The sequence below is a fragment of the Ovis aries genome, chromosome 19 (genome assembly GCF_016772045.2).
Source record: "Ovis aries strain OAR_USU_Benz2616 breed Rambouillet chromosome 19, ARS-UI_Ramb_v3.0, whole genome shotgun sequence".
Taxonomy (NCBI): domain Eukaryota; kingdom Metazoa; phylum Chordata; class Mammalia; order Artiodactyla; family Bovidae; genus Ovis; species Ovis aries.
The window spans coordinates 13,237,270-13,256,138 of NC_056072.1; the positions used below are offsets into that span (position 1 = coordinate 13,237,270).

The 18,869-nt window shown below is 45.6% G+C and overlaps 1 protein-coding gene across 4 annotated transcripts in view; it reads left to right on the forward strand.

The window, feature by feature from the left end:
• The first annotated feature begins 1,827 nt into the window (after positions 1–1,827).
• Positions 1,828–18,869, forward strand: part of ENTPD3 (ectonucleoside triphosphate diphosphohydrolase 3) — a 33,428-nt gene continuing 16,386 nt past the window's right edge. For 2 of the 4 annotated variants that reach the window (XM_004018241.4, XM_060402794.1), the window contains exons 1-4: positions 1,828–1,903; positions 2,700–2,751; positions 6,416–6,543; positions 14,465–14,582. In XM_004018241.4, coding sequence (XP_004018290.1) covers positions 2,712–2,751; positions 6,416–6,543; positions 14,465–14,582 — 286 coding nt within the window. In that variant the 5' untranslated portion in view covers positions 1,828–1,903; positions 2,700–2,711. Of the gene's footprint in view, positions 2,397–2,699; positions 2,752–6,415; positions 6,544–13,724; positions 14,066–14,464; positions 14,583–18,869 lie in introns of those variants that run through there. The other 2 variants (XM_012099408.4, XM_042236532.2) reach the window with 2 other exon arrangements.

Consider the following 18,869-nt stretch of genomic DNA (forward strand, 5'->3'; position numbering starts at 1 on the left):
GGTGGTGTTATATTCATTAGTTTGTTGTATTTTTAGATTTTATATATAAGTGATATCAACAGTACTTTGTTTCTCTCGGACTTATTTCACTAACCACAATGCTCTCCAAGTCCATCCATTTGCTGCAAATGGCAAAATTTTGTTCTTTTTATGGGTAATACTATACACACACCCATACACATCACCGTTTCCTTAACCATCCATCTGCCGATGGACACGGAGGTAGCTTCCATATCTTGGTTATTATAAGTGGTGCTGCTATGAACATTGGGGTGCATGTATCCTTTCCAACTTAGGGAAACTGCTGGATCTTATGGTAGCTTTATTTTTAGCTTTTATGAAGAACCTCCATACTGTTTTCCACAGTAGCTGCACCAGTTTACATTCCTATCAACCATGTATGAGGGTTCCCTTTTCTCCACATCCTCACCAACATTTGTTTTTGTGCTCTTGTTGATGAAAGTCATCCACAGATAGTTTTAGCTTTGCTATTACTTGGCTTAAAAAGTCTAATTTAAAGATATCAAAGTTTTAGGCCCAGGAAACTCTTCTCAGCTGCTGGGAAACCCTAGGGGATGTTAAGGTCAGTTATTCATCCCTGTGAGCCAGTGCTGACCTCAGGTCTAGGGGCAGCGTCAGCAGCTGTTTGTGGGTTTATGACCCCCTGGGTGCAGAGAGTCCTTCATCTTTCAGTCCTAAGCCTTGTGTTTCATTGACACACAGCTTTCAATGAAAAGAAGCCTTGCAATTCAGCAAGTATTCACTGAATGCCCCACTCTAGACTCTGTTCAAATCCTGTTCAACAGTCCATGTCCATCAGACTTAGGTGAATGACTGGTGTCCTTGCATGCTCTGTGTGTGTGTGCACCCACATACACACACCCAGCTTGGGACCCTCATCTTTGGGCTCAAAAGTCTCAAAAAACAGGGGTACTGTTCTCTGAAGGCCCTTTTCTCTCATGAAGGGTTTGGCCCTACCTGCATAGGACAGAAAACTAGTGGCGCACAGGACCTAGCTCTCAAGGACACTGTCGAGGTCTCAGCAATTCCTTTCAAAAATTCAGAAGCCACAAAGAGGGATGATTCAACAGAAGCCTGCTTATTAAGCATCTTGCTGGGATCATTCCAAGAGTCCTTGGGGGTCACTCAGAGGGGCCACAAGGCTACCTGCTGGTGCATTAAAAACAGACTCCTGGGGCATGTGAATGGCTGCATCTTTGTCACTTTTCCTATTTGGCCTCTTCTAAGAAGTGCTTGGACTGAATTTTGGCCTACAAAATGCAGTGAGGGAGAGCATTGCTCAGTAACTAGTGAGAATGTCCCTGGGCATAGTGAAGGCAGTTCTGCTAAACTAAGAGGGAAGGACTCTGATTACTTTGCTCTCCTGGTCCAAGTCACCCAGGGGCCAGTCTGCTTACCTGTCTCACCCCCACCATTACAGGTGTTTACAGGTGTCCTCGACGTCGCGGAAAGATGACGCACACCCACAGAGTGCCTAGTCTCTGCCCTGCCCTGACCCCACTTCCCCTCTACTGAGGCTTGGGGTAATAGTGAAAGAAACTAACAGATAAGTCAAAAGGCTCTTGGCCTTGACATCAAAGAGGGCAGCACGTAGAAGACATCACCCTCGCCCCACTTTTCCCAGGTAGGCCCGGGCGGGATCGCTAGTGAAGAGCCAAGGCCCCGCTGCGGTTCCCAAACCTCCCCGCCCCCACTCCGCATGATAGTGAACTAGAAGAGGGAAGGTGAAGAGGTGCTTGGCCAGGACCAGGGGGCGGGCCTAGGACACGGAAGCCCCGCCCCGCCCCGCCCTCGCCCCGCCTCCGCAGCAGCCCCTGGCGCTCTGGCTGCCGACTAGCACTGCAGCAGCGCCAGTCGCCTTCCTCCGGTCGTCCACGCACAGGTGAGGAGAGGACCCCGCGTCTGAGCCGCTGCAGGAGTGGGAAGCTTCGTGGGGCTGAAATCTGGAAGGGAAGGAAACGGAATCGAAATCCTCAGGGGGCCGGAGGGAGGGACAGAAGTACGCGTGCCCCACGTCCTCGGGCCGTGGGGAGGTGATCCATGCGGCCCCCGGAGAGGTGGACGCATCTTTAACCGAGCGCTTCTTCGAGTCCAAAGGAGAGCCGGGAGCTTGTATGCCTTGACTGTTGTGGGGATTCAGTCCAGAGTGGGGCCTCCTAGATCCTGGGGCGCTGGATGCCGGGGACCCGACATCCTCTTGCAATGGTCTCCAGCCAGCAGCGACAGATACTCGTCCTGGATCTTGAAAGGGCGACCTCGGGCTCGCAAGCCGCGAACACACAAAGAAACCTCCCTTGCTGGCGTGCTTTGAAAAACAGCCCTGCCTCAGACTGTGAATGTTGATAATAGGTTGAAGATTTGTTCTGCCCCAGGAGGTGTGTACAGGTGGGAAAATCTGCAGAAGAAGCTCGACTTCTTCGAAAATTTTTTGAATTTAAATTTTCAGCAAGTCCATTCTTCCTTTTTGCATGGGGGGAGGTGCGGGCTGGCGAGAGATGACTCTAGAATATAAGCCCAGCCTTGGGTCTGCCTGGGAAGTTCTAGGTTCATCTGACCCCCAGAAGGCTTTCCTTTGGAAAAAGTGAAGTGGGTTTGTGCTTTAACGCGGTGCAAGTTTTCGGAACTTCTTAAGTCAGGGACCAAGTTCGCGCAGTCATTCTATGTTCTCTCACCTGCAGCTGGAAGGAGAGATGTTCACGGTGCTGACCCGCCAACCTTGTGAACAAGCAGGTCAGTATCACTCAGCAGGCAGCGGGTATGATTTTGTCGCATCACGCAAGAATCCCAGCTTCAGCCCACAGGCTCTTTCATCCACGTCCCCGGCAAATGACGGTTTAACTTCTTTGGTGGAAGACTTAGTCTCCACCGGGCTTTTACCACCGGCATTCCACAGATAAAAGTAATTCTTTTCGTCAAAGCGACACAAAACCAGACTAGCATGCTTGTTTCGCTTAAATGGTTTTTCCGGTTTGCATAATCCATTAATTTGGCCCTTGTGGTTTCCCTTACCCAGCTGTGTGTAAGGTCTGCTTTAGAATATTGTTGATTTTGTGATGAACTGTAAAGTACTTGGAGCTTGCCTCTCTTTCCATCCAAGTTACTGCTGGCCTGGCGCCTACAGCATCCCTTCCCCCTCCGCCTGCCTCCCGCCCCCCCCCCCGCCCCCGCCCCCGTGGTCAGCGTTGTTACCACCTTTTACTGCAGGCACATGGGTAGAATTTGCACACACACGCACACACACATACACACACACTTCTGAGCTTGTCCTGCCTGCCTCTGGAGCACATTTTGCAGTTGCTCTGTGTGGAAGCCTAGAAGGCTCTGGCCTCTCCACTCTTGGGAGGCACCTGGTAATTACAGTGTTTGTCCAGCCCTAATGACAGCACAGCTCTAGGCTGCAGTTCCCTAAATGAATGAGACCTGGTCTAGTCCACTTTGGTCTACGATAGGCTTTTCTGCTGGAGCAAGGGTTTGCTTAAAGTAATCACAGCTTTTTACCTGAAAACTGCTGAAGCACAGAAGACTGAGGAGGTTAGGCTCGTGGCTGTGGTCAGGAGACTGCTTACGTATCACCCCCAGTTCGGCCCCACGGGCAGATGTTCTTTAGCGGTGCCCCTAAATTGGTATTCAAAACACTTTGATAGTTTAACACATATACTGTAACATCACACATGCAGACTAACTTGTTACATTCCTTCCAAAGGACAAGTTTAACTTGGTAGATTAAACTCCTACCTTGTCTTGTATATAACTGACCTGGCATACACACTGTTTAACAGTTGATGCAAAAATTTGCCTCTGTGGATGAAACGGTTTCTGTCTGGGTCACATCCTTTGATCTGGAATCACAGAAAAGTGAGCCAAGACCCCTTCAGAGGCTCTGAAGGTTAACTCCACAGTAGCTGGCCTCCCTCCAGGTGCTGTGACAAACAATTCCGCAGTGAGTAACTTGGTGTACAAGTCATTTAACACACTTGGGACCAGTTCTGTAGAATAAATTCCCAGAAGTGGGATTGTGAGGCAGATGGTATACACACTTGCAATTTTGATACATGCTGACAAATTCCCCTCCAGTTCACTCCCAGTGACAAGGTAGGAAAATTAAGGCACCTTGGGCATCAGGATGTGTCTGCGGCAGTATTGATACTGCAGGGGAATCAGGTGAGGTAGTTAAGAGGTGGCTCTTCTGAGATATTGAGACCCACTGCATGACTGACCTCCCCAAGTAATGAGCACTGTGATGCGACTGGATATTGAGGCTGAATCTAACTCTATATGGTAGTAAATACATGCTCTTTTTTTTCTTCCAAGAAAATATCTCCTAGAAATAATGTAAACAATAGCTTATGATTATCTAAAAGTAGATGTTCCAGAATAGGACAGGTTGTACCCCATTGCTGTTCAACAGAACTTTCTGTGATGGTAGAAATGTTCTATAATTACACTGTCCAATATGGTAGCCACTTTTGACTATTGAACACTTAGAAAGTGGCTAGTGCAACTGAAACTGAATTTTTAAATTTTATTTACTTTTAATTAATTTAGATACTCAATTGGTGAGACATATTTGGATTCTCTGAATTCATTGCTCTTCCTGTTATGCTAGTGTTTATCATAGTTCAGCCATTTGAGTCTCACCACCTATGTTTATGCTATAATAGTTCTACCAAGACTATTATTTAGTCAATATTTTACTTTAATGTCTTTATATCTTTAAAAAAATTAGGTATAAGTTATATATATAGTGATAGGTAGTGGTGGTGGTTTAGTCGCTCAGTCGTGTCCGACTCTTTGCAACCACACGGACTGTAGCCCACCAGGCTCCTCTGTCCATGGGATTTCCCAGGCAAGAATACTGGGGTGGGTTGCCATGCCCTCCTCCAGGGGATCTTGGGACCCAGGGATCGAACTCGGGTCTCCACATTGCAGGTGGATTCTTTATGCTGGTAAATGCAGGAGACCCACGTTTGATTCCTGGGTCAGGAAGATCCCCTGGAAAAGGGATAGGTTACCCACACCAGTATTCCTGGGCTTCCCTTGTGGCTCAGACGGTAAAGAATCTGCCTGCAATGTGGGAGACCTGGGTCTGACACGATTGAGTGACTTTCACTTCTTTCATATATAGTGAAATGGATAGATCTTAAGTTGTGTCCCTAAATTTGGTATTCTCGCCTTCTGGAAGGATTATGTTTTTAGCAAATAGACAATTTATAAGAATATTTTTTAAGGGAAATTGTATCTAAAGGAGCTGGTTTGCTGTGATTTTCAGTTTTTTTCCAAAGGACCTTGGAAAGTTTGATAAATTTTGAAAAATGCATAAACTCATATACCCCACAATCCTATTTAGATATAAGAGCATTTTCACTTCCCTAGAAAGTGCCTGCCCTAAACCCCTGTGCAATCACTGTTCTGATTTCTATCACCTGCTTGTTTTAGAGCTTAACATAAATGGAATCATTTCAGAAAGTTTCTTTCCTTCTTTTCTTTTTTTAAAAATAAACATATTTGCTACTTTATTTATGAAATTTTCATTAGCCCGCACTGGTATGTTAAGACCCAAGTAAATATTTGCTCATAATCCTCTGGTTAGGAAATATTAGCTTAAATTTAATAAGTAGAAATAGTCCATTATGATATATTATATATAATCATATATTACATATAATTATCTTTACTTAGAGGCTATATATTTAGTTGACAACTCATATGCTACATTTTTTTCTTTTGCATTTACATGTTATGATTAAAATATAAAATATAAACCCCAGAGATTACATGACCCCTTTGGGAGGGAACATGCGGATTAGGGTCTACTTACTCTTCATCTGTAAAGATGTCTATGTCTTTACTATAGACACAGGGAAAATGACTGAGATTGAATTCTTACTGGGCACCCACACATCTTCGGAATTCAGACACATTACCATTTGTTTGACAATGTCACCACGTACTAAACTTTATAATCATTGATTGTATCTGAAATACAATAGGAATTTCTTATTTATCTGAGGTTATTTTTAAATGGAATATTATATCACCTGCTTTAATAGAAAACTCATAATTTTCAAGTGTACATTGAAATAAATGTTGCTGGAAATCATCTCAGGGACAACCAGTAATATGCATAACACACTTTGGGAAATACCAGAGAGCTAGCATATGCACACCCTCCTTGCAAATGCTGTTTTAGTCCACTCTTTGGAGGAAAGATACTCAAATGGGTATTTGAGCCCAGTTGTAGTTCTAAATGTTTGGGTCTCAAAAAAGCCAGAGGAAGTGACTTATGCATGCAGCTAAGCACCCAATTAAGCACCCAATTCACAGATTCTACAAAGAAGGGCAGGGCCCTGCTCCTGATTCCCCCTCACGTGTCTTCTGGGTTTCCTCATTTTAGGCCTCAAGGTCCTCTCCCGAACTCCAGCCATCATCGCCTTGGTGGTCTTGTTTTTGAGCATTGTGGTGCTTATGGCTATCACACTCATCCAGACACACCAGAAAGAGGTCCTCTTTCCAGGACCAAAGGTAGGTGTGAAGGGGTTGGCACTGAAAGGAAGAAATGGGCTCTGGCATCAATGACTCTCAAGCTATGAGTTAGAAGAGAAGAAAATTCTTGCCCTTCCTCACCTCCAGCTGGAGCCAGGGAAAGGTGGGGTAAGGCCCAGGGAGAAAGACTGGACATGCTAGGTTTGTGCTGTTTGAGGTGACAGATTGATAGTGGTGACACCTTCTCCTAGGATGATGTGGTCTTGCTTTGACTCCTGACTGTTGGAACCAAAGCCAGACTTTGTCACCAAGAATTATGGATGGCTACCAAAGATTTACCAGCTTGTCAGTCTCCCCAGATGACCCGACCCTGCTCGTGAGCGGAGACCAGGAGACTCAGGCTCTTCTTCTGGCCTAGCCTGGGTAAACAAAGCCAAGGACCTGAAAAGTCTCCTTGATCTGTGCTGTGCTACCTCTCTTGAGTCTAGAAGTATGCCATGATCCCTCTGACTCCTCCCCCAACTGAAATTACTCAGGACCTTATGCTAAGTTCCAGAGACCTCTGTCAGCCCTCGATAAAACCATCCCTGAATGGATGGACTCTGGGAGACAGAACTGTACACAGCCTCTCCCTTGGCTGTAAGGGTGACAGGAGGTGATCCCCTGAGGGACTGTCAAGTGAAAGGTGAAGAGAATCAGTGAGTCCTTCAATTATTCTGAGTATAAGTCAGCAAACTTCCTCCATAAAGAGCCAGATAGTACATATTTTAGGTTTTGAGAACCATTTATAGTCTCTATTGCATATCTTTTCTTTTTCTCTCCTTATGACTCTTTAAAGCTATGAAAACCACTCTTAGATGGAGGGCCATAGGAACCATATTATTTGAATCTCATTTAGAATTTATCTTTGACCTTGGGTCTTTTCTATATCTTCCTGCTGTTAGGGATTGTTCATAGGCTATATTTGATATAGAGGTTTTTAAAAGATAAAAAGAACCATTTTTGCCTTGACTCTGTGGTTGAGTTTGATCTACCATCCAGAGTCCACTTTGCTAAAGGATTAGAGGAAAATCTGTTTCTTTCTTTCTGTCTGTCTGCCTTTAAATTAATTAATTAAATTTTTTCTGGCTGCAAAAAGAAGCTTGTGGGATCTTAATTCCCCAACTAGGGATCCAACCCAGGGCCCCAGCAGTAAGAATGCTGAGTCCTAACCACTGGACTGCCAGAGAATTTCCTAAAATCTTTCCTAGATAATAGAACTTTGTTCTTTTATATTTTACTTAAGAATCACATCCTCCCATGAATAACATGAATAAAAAAGAAAAAGAAAAGCCTCATGCAGCTGTCCTGTGGTGAGAGGAAAACAAATTATCTGGCTGTCCAAAGACATTAGCTAAGGCCTAGAGAAGCTGTTTTCCCAAGCTCCAGGCACTGCCTTCTTCTATAAACTGTATAAAATCAGGAGTGCAACTAGAGGAAATACCATCTCCTTACTCTTTGTAAATTGCTAGTCAGTTGAGTGAGCATTTTTCCCTGAATTATCTCACTGAAATCTTGTGCCAACTATGGAAGATGGTCAAGCCCTGTCACCACCATTTTGCAAGTGAGGAAACATAGGTTTGCTCAGTGGATGAGCAACATTCCTTTGCCCACCACCAGGGCTCTCTTCATTTACTTCCGACTGTTCCTTGATCCTAAGTTCTGAACAGGGAGCCCAGAAGAAGATACTGTCCTCTGATAGGAAAACATATCCGCCTTTGCACAGGAGGGGAGGAGCAGAGGACGGGCACAGAGACAGGAAGGTGCTGAATTGCAGGAGCAACTTGGGGGGCAAGTAACCATTCTCAGACCCTAGTGCCACCCTGTGCGTGCGTGATCAGTTGCTTCAGTCGTGTCTGACTCTGCAACCCTATGGGCCATACCCCACCAGGCTCCTCTGTCCATGGGATTTCCCAGGCAAGAATACTGGAGAGGGGTTCCATTTCCTCCTTCAGGGGATCTTCCCAACCCAGAGATTGAACCCATGTCTCTTACATCTCCTGCATTGGCAGGCAGGTTCTTTACCACGAACGCCACCTGGGAAGCCCAGTACCACCCTTAGACCCCATAAATCAAAGGAACCAGCTCTAGCTGCACTCTGGGTACACCTCTCCACGGGACAAGGGAATGTGCCCACCAAGAGCCATGCTTCCCCTTCTAGAACATGCTTAGGACCCCAGAACCCAGGGTCTGTGTGGGCCTTCCTGAGAGCAGACCTCACCACTGATCTGAGGGGTGGCAAAGGGGCAGCTGCTTGCAGGGAGACTAGATAGAGCGTGGGCATGGTCTACAGTCTGAGCTAGCCCACCTTCTACAGTCAATGTACAGGTGCATGAGGCTGTTCACACTGTGGATTTGCCTGTGGACGAGAAGAAGACAGGTGGCGGGGTAGGGGAGGGGGCAGGACAGGGCAGAAGTCTTCCTTTATAAAAAAGTGTCCCTTGGGCCCTTCAAATGTGAGGGATAGGCTGGTTAAGACAGTTGTTTGGGGAGATGAGAGGTCAGTTCAAACTGGAGGGACATGGAGAAATTAGAAGACCTGAAGAGTAAACTGAGTAGAGAAAAGTGGGTCCCCAAGCAGTGTGGAGGGTGCTATTGAAGGAGACCATGTTTAGTTCCACTGTTCAGAGGGGTTTCCCTAGTCAAAGGTGCCTGTGCGAGATAGTCATCTGGGGGTGATCCCAGGAAGCACTGTGCAGCGTGGAAGTGAGACAGAAGGGAAGGGGCTTCTGTCCCAGTGGAGGGGCTGATACCCAGCAGGTTACCACTGTGGGCAGCTGGGACTGCCCTGGGAGCCAGTGCAGAACTCACCTCAGGGATGAAATCTGTCACGGGCATACAGAACACCTGGCTCGGTCATCCGAGTCCAGGGCGTATTTACACACCAGCTTCCATTAGTCATCGGTTGAGGGCTGCTCCCTGGGGGACATAAGCCCTTTAGTATTTCTGGCATATTGTGCGCTTAGGTTGGCTGGGCCAATGGAGACAGCCTTCAGGCAGGTAGAAAGTGCATACATAAGTGGACATCACAGGGGTGAGGGAACCCTGTGACTGTCACCCCGTAGGTAGACTATTTTCATTCCAACTTTGAAAACGAGAAAACAGAGGAACAGAAAGGGCAAACAGCTTCCTGCGATTATACAGATTAGAAATAACATAATTGGCATAGAAGGAAGAAAAAAAGCAGAGAACAAAGGCCTTAGGCAAGAGTTTGGAAGGATCGGTATGTATATCCTCATTAGCAGACACAGCTCAGAGAGGGGATTTTTAATTTCTTCAGCCCCCGCTGTAGGAGAATGAGTTCTATGACATCGGAATATTGGCTCAGGGGCTCATCCTGTTTCCCTGAGAGAGTTAGGTGTGAGAAAAGACAGATGTTGTGGCCAGCTGAAGTGGAGTGGAATGACAGCTTGGAAGGGGGCCCTTCACATGCAGCTTTTCTCAGGCTGTCCAGAGACCTGTCCTTCTGTTGTGCAATGTATGCTGGGGGTGGGAAGGGCAGTGTGGAGGTGGAGGCAGTGAATATTAAAAAAAAAGAAAAAATATATAAATTTTTCATTGTCTGTGTTTTCATACCTTGCCTCATCTTGCCTTTGTGTGCAGCTGGTGGTTCTGAGGGGCCAGCTCCATGGTGGTCTGCCTATATAGGGGGCCCTGGAATGTTCCTCAAGACCCATATGAGAGGTCAAGATATCTGGCTATTAAATCCAATGTTGGCCCACCTGACCTTATTTTATCTAAGTGTTCCATTCAGTTCAGTTCAGTTGCTCAGTCATGTCCAACTCTTTGTGACCCCATGGACTGCAGCACGCCAGCCCTCCCTATCCATCACCAACTCCCAGAGTTCACCCAAACTCATGTCCATTGAGTCAGTGATGCCATCCAACCATCTCCTCCTCTGTCGTCCCCTTCTCCTCCTGCCTTCAATCTTTCCCAGCATCAGGGTCTTTTCAAATGAGTCATCTCTTTGCATCAGGTGGCCAAAGTATTGGAGTTTCAGCTTCAATATCAGTCCTTCCAATGAACACTCAGGACTGATCTCATACAGTGGAACTATTAAAATTTAGGCAGTGATGGAAATATCCCCAGTCCCTTTATCACTGTTACTGGTTTGACCTGCTCTATCAGCTTGAAGAGTAAACATGACAACGTTGCCTTTGTTTTCCACCTACCCTGGCGCTTTATTATCATTAAGTCTGATATCTGCCTCTTGAGGCTTTACCCTCCCATCACAGTTGCTGAGAAGCCCTGAAGCCTCTCAATCCCATCTGATCAATATCCCAGTGCCACTGCCACTGCCGCTTGCACCCACATGGTGTCACTGTTGAAGAAGGGCATGCAGAGTCCCAGGTTTCAGGGACACTGCTTTTCTGCCATGACCTGCTCAGGTCACATTAGAGCCCAGGTTGGGTCACACAACTCTCCAAAGCACAACAACTGGACTGGGCTGTGTTAAAACCATCTCTTTCTAACCCTCATCCATTCTCAGTCATCAGCCTGGGTATCAGGTGCCCTGTGGCCCACCCTGGTTTACCTCTTGGAAAACAAGAGTTGGGTAATTGGTTTATTCCTTTCTAGAAAGCCCTGGCTCCTTATACACATTGGTCATTCTCCTCTCCACCCAGATCTGCACACCACTTAACTAAGAGTTTGCTTTCAAGGGTCTTTTGTCTGAACAAAGTCTACCATACCATACCAGGCACCTTCTTACTAATCAGTCACCCTGTTAAGACTTGTTTTTCTTCAACAAATATCATATATTAATGCATCTCTATGGAACCTAGAAAGATGGTACTGCTGAACCTATCTGCAAGGCAGCAGTGGAGACACGGACAAAGAGAACAGATTTGTGAGCACAGAGTGGGAAGGAGAGGGTGGGACGAATGGAGAGAGTAGCAAGGAAACATACATATTACCATAGGTAAAGTAGAGAGCCAGCGGGAATTGGCCGTATGACTCAGGGAACTCAAACTTGGGCTCTGTGACAACCTAGAGAGGTGGGATGGGGTGGGAGGTGGGAATGAGGTTCAAGAGGGATAGGGCATATACATACGTACGGGTGATTCATGCTGACGTATGGCAGAAACCAATACAATATTGTAAAGCAATTATCCTTCAATTAAAAAGACATTTTTAAAAAGACTTGTTTTTCTTAGAACTCAGGGAAAGTATAGGTGCTATGGGTACAGGTTTGAGAGTCAGACCCCAGCTTGATCCCAAGTCTGTGACCTTGACTAATTATTTACCTCTGTGAGCCTCAGTCTTCCCATCTGTCAAGTGGGGATGATGATAACACCTGCTTTATAAATGCGACACTAAGGCCCTTTCTGCACTGCCTGACATATTATAAGGGTTCAGCAAATGCTTATTACTATCCCTATTCTATTATAGTAAGAGTAATGATGATGATGATGATAAACACATCTAAGAAAGCTGATCATGTGATCTTTGCTTTTGCTTTTCCTAGAAGCTCACACAGTCCATGACCATGGGTGAATATGGAAGACTGTTTCTTTTTGGTTGACCCACTGAGTGTGTCTTCAGTTCTGCATCAGGCCAATTTTTTTCTTTTTCTGACGGTGCACTAAACAGAGGGTGACTTGCTGCTTTTCACCCAAACATCACCCACTTTATTGAACTGAATGAAATTCATTCTCCTCTTACACCTTCCTTCATGGAACCATATTGAGTTGCACTGATTTAGGCAAATGAACTCTGAAAACTGGTTAAAGACCAATTTTTCCACTTTTGAAAATGACAGTGAAAGATGGTGGGGTGGGGGTGGATTGTGTTAGTGAGAAGTAGCCCTGGGCCTCACGGCTGCTGTCAGTACATCAGCAGGTGCACAAGGGGCCGCCATCTCTCCTGCAAATCTCAGAGCAAAGTCGCTGGAGGCACCCACTGTGGTGAAAGCTAAATCCCATTTTTCTGCAGTTACAGATCAAAGTGGACATTCTTCTTTCTTTCTGATCTTGGCCCAGGAACCCTAAGCGTTCTTCATGAAGGGTTGGAATAAAGAAGATTTGGGGGTAGACAGTGTGGTATTCTCTGGAGTGGTTGCCTTCTTATGCTCGCTCTCCTATCAGTGCCTGGCCTGGAGGGGCCGGTGGAGGGGTAGTGAGCAGGCTGGCAGCAAAGGGAGGGAAAGCAAGCACTGACATGGAGGCTCAGACCTCTGCAGTGCCTGATTTCCTTCAGTTCCAACCTGTGCTTTAATCTCATGGGGAGCCTCTGCCTGGAACAGATTGTGAACAATGCCTCCCTTGTTTGCCATCGAGAGGTGTCATGTCAGGATCCCAAGCAATACGCGTCATCAGACTGAAGAGCCAAGTTGAAGAGGCTGTTCAAGTTCAAATACCAGTGTACACAGGGTGTTCTAAGTCTTAATAGAATGGAGGAGCTGGAGTAACACTTTTTTATTTGCTCCTATTTCAAATGAAGCAGGTGCTCATGGCAGAGTTTAGAATCAGGGGATTGGTTAAATGAATTACTGTACATCTCACAGTCAATGTGATGAATGTCTTAAAAATCATGATGTCAGTATTTTTACTGATAGGGAGAGATGTTCTTGATATACTGTTTTAGTAAGAAAAGAGCATTGGAGAAGCTTCTGTGTAGCATAGTCCTGTGTTGATTTAAAAACATACGAAACATAAGTGTATATGTAGTTGTATGCACAGAAGACCATTGGAAAAGATATATAACAAGGTGTTAAAACAGTAGTTGGGTTTGAAGAGTGTTATTCACTTTTCTTTCCTCTTTTTCTTGCTTTGTAATTTTATTTATTTTTCTTACTGGTTTTTCTATGTAGCCTGTATTTATTGAACAGCCAGTAAGCATCAGGCAGATGGTCTCCTATTTACTTCCGAAAGGAAGTTGTCTGAAAATGATGGAATCCAGAGAGGTTAGGTCTCTTACACAATATTGGAAAAGTAGGAATCCATCCGATTTGACCGGCCTCCAGAACCCAACGTCATCTTCCTTTCTGAGACAAGCTAGGCTAACTCAGTGGCAGAGGAATTGGGGAAAAGCTGCCACCCAGAAGCCGCTGATGCCCTGGGCTGACTCCCCCCCCCAGCCAGGTACTGACCTAGGTCCGCATAACTCATTCCTGTGCCCCTTGGCTGCTATGGCATGCTCTGTCCTGGGCAGGTCCGGTCCAGGGCCTGGGCTGGGCCACGCCTTCAGGCAAAGCTCTCTGGTAACTGCCCCAAGCTGGGTGAGATGGCTGGCAATACCCTCCTGTCCATTCTTCCACACATGAGTCACCAAAGTGAGATGATATATCAACAATCTTTCGTATTTTGTTTTTTCCTTCTTAAGTACTTCCTACCATGGTTTCCTATTGGTTGCTTATTCCCAGGCGGATAGTCCTGGAAGTTTGGAGAAGAAATGGTAGCAGGTGACTGACAATTCATTTTCCTCCTGAGACCCAGGTGGCTTCTGACCTCCCCCACCTCCACCCTGCGGAAGCTGGATGAAGAGAAATCAGGAGATTGTCTTTGCATGCACAATCCTTGGGGTACTCATCTTTAATCTTGGATGCATATTGGAGTCACCACGGGAGCTTTAAGAACTGTTTGTGCCTGGGTCGATTGACAGAGATTCTGATTTAATAAGTCTCGGGTGTAGCCTTGGCATTGGGAGCTTCAAAAGCTCCCTAAGTGATTCCACTGTGAACCAAGGCTGAGAACTGTGGCCTAGAACACCTGACCCACCTCCGCCCCACCCCTCCCTCCAGTCTACAGAAACGAAGTTGGTTTGGAGAAAATAGTTTTTTCTTCTTGGTCAGGTTCTATAAAAAGGAAGCGGTGTGAGTTAAACTCTTGGGATGACTCAGGGTTCTCAGTGGTTCTCTGGGAAAAGGGGTCCTCAGAGAGGCTGAGCCTGTAATTAACTCTCTGTCCCCCCTTTTATTCAGTATGGAATTGTACTTGATGCCGGGTCTTCCAGAACCACAATCTACGTGTATCAATGGCCAGCAGAGAAGGCAAATAATACTGGAGTGGTCAGTCAGACCTTCAAATGCAATGTGAAAGGTAAGGCCCACGGGAAGAAGGGAGAGTCCTAATGTCCTTTGGAGGCCTGCAGAAGTCCTGAAATACTGCCTGGAGGCGAGGAGTGAGCACTGGGCTGGGTGTCAGGGAAATATGAGACCTCTTGTTAGCGCTGCTACTCTTCAGTACAGTGACCTTAGGCTAGCCCCTTCCCTTCTCTGGATTTCAGATTTCTCATCTGTAAAAGGGGAGGCAGGGATGTCAAGAACTGTGAATGGTGTGGTTCGGACGCTGGTGAAAGACCCAAAACTCCTGTCAGAAACACAGGAGAGTTTATTGCTCACACAAATGCCCAAGGATCAGCGTTTTCTTGTCCTGGTTCTCTGAGCCCCAGTTTGCACAGGGTGATGTGTAGAGAGCACCAGATGGTACCTGCTTGCACAGTGGGTTGTATTACCAAAAAGGAACCCTGAGATTAGAGAACCTGAAAGATTTATAATGGGAGGGAAACACTATCTGTATCTTCTTAGCCTGTTCATTATGCAAATATCCCTGAACAGATAGTCCAGAACAAGAGCAGGGAGTGCCTCTGCTCATAAGACATGCAGAAATGTGAGAAACTCATGGAAAATTATACTCCAATAGGAAAGTTATACTCCAGTTGGCTGTGTATGGTGGGAGGGGAGGGTAAAAAGAGAGAGAGATGGACCATCTGTAAAGAAACTGGCTTGTGTGGCTCTGTTCCAGTAAAGCTTTCTTTATGGACCCTGAAATTCTGAATTTCCAATAATTCTCAAATGTCACAAAATATTATTAAAAAAATGTTCAACACCATCTAAAAATAATGCACGAGTATCTCAGTTCATAGGCTGTATAAAAGAACGTGGTGAACTGTATATGGCTAGGGAGCTGCCAACTCTGAAACAGAACATTATCAATGTCTTTAATGACCCTCCACGCACTTCCTGCTTCCTCCACAATATATCCTGAATGTTATGTTGACTATTGACTTGTTCTTTTTTATAGTTTTGTCCTTATGCATTTAGTTTTTCCTGGTTTTGGAAATGGAATCAAGCGCATATTTATACAATCGGAAGCAAACCTTTATTCTGTAATTTGCTTTGTTCACTACCACTTGGTTTTTAAAATCCATCTCTGTTTGTATGAGTACCTGGTTCATTTTTCCCTGTTGAGGGATATTTGTATTTCCCTGGTTACTAATAAGGTTAAGTATCTTTTTATATATTTATGACTATTTCTGTTTCTGTGAAATGCCTATTCATGTCTTTTGCTCATTTTTCTACTGAATTGCTTGACATTTTCCTATTGAGTTGTGGAATTCTTTGTCTTTATTCCAAATATGAATGCTCTGCTATATTATTATTATATTGTTGCTAATATCTCTCACAGTTTACAGTTTGTCTTTTTAGTTTTTCATGATGTCTTTTGACGAATAAAAGTTCTCAGTTTTTACGAAGGTACAGCTATCAGTCTTCTCCCTTTTCGTTTGCTCTTTTGTATGTTTTATTTAACAAATCCTTCCCTAACTTGAAGTCATAAAGATATTTTTCTGTCGAAAGTTTTGGACTTCCCTGGCAGTCCAGGGGTTAAGTCTCCACACTTCCACTGCAGGGGTCACAGGTTCAGGCCCTGTGGCACAATCAAAACAAAAAGGTGTCATAATAAATTTGCCTTTTACAATTAAGTCTTTAGGCCACAGAATCAAGCCCAGTTAGTGGGTGTATATGTATGTACCACCCTCTTTAGAGCACTATGACTTTGGACTTGGTCTGGATCTTCCCAATGAGTGTACAGCATAGGTTATAGGGATACCTTCAGCCCAGAGGATGAGTTAGACTCTGGGCCAGTCACCCCAAGCAACTTCCTTCATTTCCCTCAATAAGCTGCTCAAATAGAATACTCTCTTGCAGATTGTGGTATAGAAAATGTTGGGAAGCAGAATTAGCCTTTCCCGTAGAGAGACCAGGAGTTGTCTCTGGATAACCAGGGTGCATTCTGATCATCTGCCCTTCCATGGAGGGCAGCCAGGAGCTTGCTGACCCTGGGACATAGGTGTCACAGTTAGGGTCTTAAGAAGCAGATGCGCAGACAGAGGCTGGGGTGCAAGGGAGTGATGAGTGATCCATACCCGTGGAAAGGAGGCAGAAAGAGGAGGACTGCATAGAAAGAGAAGTCAGACTGCAACTCAGGCGTAGCAGAGCTCCGGCCGATTAGAGGTGTCCTGCACTGGCTATAAATGGTCAGAAATGACTGGATGGTGATTCCTCCTGTCACTGTTAGTTATTGGATGTTGCCAGCTTGGGAGGAAAGTATTGACCAAGACAGTTTTCTGCAGCTGAAGAAAACCCCGAGGGATCTAACCTCTAGACACTAAGCCTTATTTGAAGGGGCATCTGTGCGGCACTTCTCTCGGCTCCTCACAATAGGGAACTTCCATGTCGTCTGAGCACTGCTTGCATCGTTACCTGCAGTTCACCAGCAGCAGCAGCCTTTCTGAAATTCAGCCAGAGATCCCATCTCTGTTCTCCTAACTTCTGAGCTACTTCTTCACTCTGAAGCATGAAACAGGATGCTTTTTTAGGAAAGACAGACCAGCCACTCCAAGCAGAGATGATAATGTAGGATAGTGATTAAAACATCACCCTCACCCCTACTACAAAAGCTCTGGAACCTTATCTGAGCTCTCTGCATCTTGACTCCCTTATCGCTAAAATAAAAAGCATAACAGTAATACCCACCCCACAGAAATGATTTGGATTAAATGACATAATATGTATAAAGCAGGTCCACGGGATTTTTCAGGCAAGAATACTGGAATGGGTTGCCATTTCTTCCTTCAGGGGATCTTCCCGAGAGCCTGGCAGGCTACAGTCGATGAGGTCACAAACAGTCAGACACAACATAGCAACTGAGCACCAGCACATATAAAGCAGGTAGCAAAGCCCTGGCATACAGCAGGCACTCAATAATTGTTAGCTGTTAACTACGTGGCACCACACTTTAGAATTCTCAGTGGATATTCTTGCTAAAAGGCTGTTCTAACATAGCTGTCAGATCTGCCTCTAGCCCTGGGAGGACAGTTCAGTGAAGTCAGTCGTGATGGCCTCAAACTGTAGGAAGAGGTGGCACTTTCGTGGGGAGAGACCCAGGCAGTCTCTCAGGGGCACGGGCCCTTGGCCCACCCTGGATGTGATTTAGGGGAGGGGCAGGGTCATGGAGCCCACACCACATCCATAAATGGATCTTCTCTCTTTGATCACAGTAGCCTCAGGGATCCATATATATACTTGGAATGACCAGAAGACCACAAACTACAGCTCAAATAACAGAGCTGAAGTTTGGCAAGTGTCATCCACTGGAAGACAAGTAGCTTCGCCAAGCATGCTCTGGGTTTCCAGTTTCTCGGCTGCAGATTTCCCCAGGACCCCCTGCCTTGGCCAGTGTGAGGGAGTGGTGAATGTGTGCTTGCCTAATGGTGTTTCCTGAACACCCAGGGCCTTAGAAATACCTTTCTCAGGGCATTCGTGGTGGGCGTCCATCCTCAGGTGCTGCTGTTTTCTGTGAGCTCAGTGGGTGCTGCCTTAGCTCCTGCGCGCCATGCCAGTGTCTGTTACTCTGGCTGCTTATTTTTAAGCCATCCTCTGAGGGTCACTGGTTCCTTGCCTGTCCCTCATCTCTGTGCAGGATGCACTGCTCAGGCTTCCTGCTGCCTACTCTCAGAGGTGACAGTCATGTTTTCCCTTTACCCCAGCAGTTAAAAATGTTTTTCAACTCCACTGAGACTAGACTTAACCATCTCCATTGAAATACCTTAAAAAGTTGCTCTAGGAACTTTTTGGGATCACATGTACACCCGTGGTGTATTCATGTCAATGTATGGCAAAACCAATACAGTATTGTAAAGTAAAATAAAGTAAAAATAAAAATTAAAAAACAACAACAACAACAACAAAAAAAAGTTGCTCTAGGGACCAGGTCGCTACAGTGTTGAAAACCATCTTTTGTTCAGAACATGTCTTTTGCTCCTGTCCCACCTCAAGTAAGTCTTATGCCAGCGTCTAGCCCTCTCCTCTCAGATTGGAATCGCAGTTTTAGCTCTTTCGTTGGAGCGCCCCAGTATTCCATGAGCCTGTGAACCCAATCTCCTTTTCCCTCTGGGAGGCTTAAGGGAACCTTATGAAAATAGGTCCCTGAGGGACATGCTCAAATACCCCACATTTCAACATGCTAGCAAGGCTCCTAACCAGTTCCTGCCCAGAGATCAGCTCTTGCAGAAATATATTTTGTTTGCTCTAGATTGAACTACAC